The following is a 4371-nucleotide window of genomic DNA, read 5'->3' as shown; positions in this document are numbered from 1 at the left end:
AGGGGTTTTGAGCGATGTGTAGAGCCGACTGACTATCACAAAAAAGAGGGATAGCCTTAGGGTGATGCACCCCGAGACTAAGTAGAAGACCCTTGAGCCATTTGAGTTCACAAGTAACAGAGGCCATAGAACCTGTATGTTGTTTCTTAGTCTTCCAGGAGATAGGAGAAGAAACAAGAAACACTAACCATCTCATAAGAGACCGACGAGTGACCGGACAGGCGGCCCAGTCAGAGTCACACCAATCTTAGAGAGACTGATCACAATCAGAATGGAGAAGAATACCCTGACCCGGACACCCCTTCAAGTAGCGGACAATACGATGCGCACCATCCAAATGATGCTGGGTAGGGGCATGCATAAACTGAGAGAGAACATGAACAACATAAGTGAGATCAGGACGGGTCACAACAAGGTATATCAAGCGACCCATAAGGCGACGACATGGCTCCGGATCGTCAAGAAGAGGGCCATCATCACGGCCGAATTGGTGATTTTTGTTCGATGGGCGTGGCAGCGGGCTTCGAGCCAAGTAAACCAGATTCTGAGACAATGTCAAGAGCATATTTGCGTTGGCACAAAAAATACCATCTCTGCTACGAGCAACCTCAAGGCCCAAAAAATATTTGAGAACACCAAGATCCTTCATATGAAAGCAAGTACCCAGATAGGACTTAAAAAGTTGCAGAGCAGCAGAATCATTGCCGGAAAGAATAAGATCATCGACATACACCAAAACATTAATCTATACCCCTTGCTTAGTGTACGTGAACAATGAGTAATCAGAGTAGGATTGACAAAAACCATACGCTTTGAGCGCAGAGACCAACTTTGCAAACCAACAACGAGGGGCTTGTTTCAAGCCATATAGAGATTTGCGTAAACGACAAACCTGATTTGAAGAATCAGTAGTAAAACGAGAAGGGAGTTTCATGTAAACTTCCTCACTCAAATCACCATGAAGAAACGCATTGTGGACGTCCATATGATGCAACTCCCAATTTTTAGAAGCGACAATAGCTAGGTTGGCACGAACAGTGACCATTTTAGCCACAGGAACAAATGTCTCATTGTAATCAAGCCCTTCAGTTTGATGATGCCTAAAGACCAGAAGACGGGCCTTGAACTGTTCAATACTCCCATCAGAGTTGTATTTGATTTTGTCTACCCATTTGCTCCCAATGGCCACGTGCCATTATTTTCTAGAGCATGAATTTCATTTTGCATAGCCTGCTACCATTCAGGATGTCGCATGGCCTCTTTAAAGGACCGTGGCTCAGTACCTGCAGTGATAGCTGCCAAGAAATTTGCATAAAAAATTTGTCACAACTAACATAATGTGCTATAGGAAATGGCATACCTGAGGATGCTGATGGAGTGAGAGAAGAGAGAGATGGACTTGGAGAAGGAGCCACAGTAGTACAAGTGATGAAGTCTTTTAGGCCAGTGGAGGGAAGCTTGGAGCGCATCCCACGACCCATTATCGAGGCCGGATCAACAGGAGCAGGGTGCGACCCACCCACGGGCTGCTCATCAGCCCACGGCTCAGTGGTGGGCTGGGCAGCAGGCGGCCCAGACGCGGGGGACGTGGGAGAAACGGGCTGCTCAACCCACAAAGGAGGCTCAGGCTCCATAAACTCGTCCCAATCAAGACAGGTAGCGTAATCCATAGGGGGACTAAAGGAAAGAGGAGAACCATTATCCTCAGGACACAAGTAAGGAAAAACATCTTCCATAAATTTCACATCCCTGGACACAAAGAATTGATGGACCTCAAGATCATAAAGAAAACATCCTTTTTTTGCAAAGGGATAACCCACAAACACACACTTACGACTACGACTCGCAAACTTATCCCCCTTAGAGCATTAATTGTAGACAAAACCAAGACAACAAAAAACTTTCAATTCATCAAAATGGGGAGGCACACCAAAAAGCAATTCGTAAGGGGTTTGCTTGCGGAGCAACATGGAGGGAGTACGGTTTATAATATGAGCATCGGCTAAAACATATTCATCCCAAAAAGAGAGAGGAAGGTGAGCTTGGAAACGTAGAGCGCGAGCAACATTGAGAATATGTTGATGCTTGCGTTATACCCTTCCGTTTTGTTGAGGAGTGCCCACACATGATTTCTGAAAGATAATCCCGACAGCAGTAAAATAGGATTCAAGACAGTTGGATTCCGTTCCATTATCACTATGCACAATTTTTATTTCTTGAGAAAACTGACGCTTAATCATAGCAATAAAGGACATGAATAAACGAAACACTTCAGTTTTGTCAACCATTAAATAAACCTAGACAACTCGGGAATAATCATCAACTAATGTCAAGAAATAACGAGATCCACAAGAAGAGGGTGTCGAATACGGACCCCATAAATCACAATGAACCATCTCAAATATCTGAGAGGCCTTATTTTCACTGAAAGAAAAACTACACCTAGGTTGCTTGGCTTTGTAACAAACAACACAACCTTTATCTAAATGAGGTGCAGAAGAAATAAAAGGAAGTAACTTCACTACAGCTTCAGAAGCATGCCACAATCTCATGTGCCAGAGAGCCAAACCAGAAGTAACGGAGTGATCAACAGAGATTGCAAGAGCTATAGGTTGCTACCGAAGATAGTAAAGTCCATCCCGTCTCTCACCCGTTCCAATCAGCGCCCTCAAATGAAGGTCCTGAATAGCACAAATGTAAGTAGAAAAAGTGACAAAACAAGACAAATCGTCGCTCATTTGGGTGACCAAGATCAAATTACACTGCAGATTAGGTACATATAAGACATTATGGAGGACAAGAGTATCACTCAAATGAACAGTGCCAGATTGAGTAGCAAGAACCGAAGCCCCATTAGGGAGACCAACAGGACAATCATCAATAGAAACATCACATAAAAAGGAGAGATCACCCGCGACATGATGAGTGCAACCAGTATCAATAATCCATGATGAAAGCTCGAACATACCATTTAAACGGTTCAAAGGAGTAGTAGATGCATTACCAAAGGTGGCAAAGAGAGCATGCCATTGCTCGATGGTGATTGCAGGAACACTCCCACTCGACCTAGGGACAAGGACAACATCGGTAGGAGTGGCGTTAGCACGTACACCACCACGGCCACGACCAGCAGCACCAAGTGGCGGGGGTGGGCGCCCACGACCACGAGGAGTACCATCCTCGGCTTTATGCCCACACTTTTCGTACCACCAGTCAGGAGTGCCGTGAATAGAGAAGCAGGTGGAGTCATCATGACCCATTTTGTGGCAGTGAGAGCAGGTGAGTCTCGATTTTGGAGAGCGATACGACGCCCCACCCCCTGCCCCGACTGTCAGTGCGAACCGTGAATCCTAGGACTTTCGGTTTTTCATCCTTAGCACGAGTAAGACCACGAACCCGCTCTTCTTGAGAGACTTGTTGAAAAGCTTTGTTTAATGTGGACAGGGGATCTTGAGACAATAAAGAGAACCGAAGAGGACCATAATAATCAGAATACAAGCCAAAAAGAAATTGATGAAGTTGATCACTATCACGTCGTTTAAGTAGAGGGGGTTCATGAAGGGCCAAATCATCCCACAAGACTTTCAATTAACCAAAATAGGTGACCACATGCATAGTTTTCGGTTGCTCACACCAAATAATGTCAGGTTTTATTTGATGAATACGAGTCCCATTAACCACAGAATAACGTTCATGTAAATCATCCCACAAGGTTTTTGCATTATCATAATAAGAAAGTGTCGAAGTTACCTTGGGATCAATAGTATTTGTGATCCACGAGACGAGCATGTAATGTATAGTGTGCCAATCATCCTCAGTGCACGGCGGTGTAGGGGCAGTGATAGTGCCGTCGAGAAAGCCATACTTGCGGCGAGAACACAATGCAACACAGATGGCACGAGCCCAAGAATCAAAGTTGTTAGACTTGAGACGAACGAGAGTGATAAAGTCCCCTGGTCTATCTTGTGGACCGAGAAAAAAAGGAGAGTTTACTGCAATTTTGGGAGGACCGGCAGGTGGCTGGGCAGCGTCGTCGCCGGCCATGGTGCGTAGGCAGAAGGTAGAAGGATAAGTTTAGGGTTTGTAGAGTGGGTTGGCTCTTGATACCATGATAAATATGGGACTGGGCCGCACCCATCATAAGGAAAGAGAGTCCACTTCACAAGACAAAGGAGGTTCCACCTTAAAACCATATGGCAATAAGGGGAGTAGCCCTTTTTGCAATATAAAGTGAACTCATCCCTCTTCTTTCATCAATGTGAGACACTCACATGTGTTGAGCGCTATACATCATAGCTTCAATTAACACTCCCCCTCACATGTGAGGTCCCTTTTTCAATTGGCCCAGAGTAATTAACGGTCCCAGTCGTG

At 45.1% G+C, this 4371-nt stretch overlaps 1 protein-coding gene across 1 annotated transcript; it reads right to left on the bottom strand.

Moving 5' to 3' along the window:
* Window positions 1-247: 247 nt before the first annotated feature.
* On the bottom strand, window positions 248-3260 carry LOC125496452 (uncharacterized). Its single transcript, XM_048641910.1, has 6 exons — window positions 2778-3260; window positions 2620-2681; window positions 1361-1749; window positions 1238-1295; window positions 893-1100; window positions 248-643 (listed from the first exon to the last, which is right to left on the bottom strand). Exons 1-6 carry the CDS (start codon window positions 3258-3260, stop codon window positions 248-250), a joined length of 1596 nt encoding a protein of 531 aa, XP_048497867.1.
* Window positions 3261-4371: the final 1111 nt, after the last annotated feature.

Source organism: Beta vulgaris, chromosome 4 (assembly GCF_026745355.1).
Source record: "Beta vulgaris subsp. vulgaris cultivar EL10 chromosome 4, EL10.2, whole genome shotgun sequence".
NCBI classification, from domain to species: domain Eukaryota; kingdom Viridiplantae; phylum Streptophyta; class Magnoliopsida; order Caryophyllales; family Amaranthaceae; genus Beta; species Beta vulgaris.
Note: the sequence above shows the minus strand (reverse complement) of the source record. Positions and strands in the feature narration are given on the sequence as shown.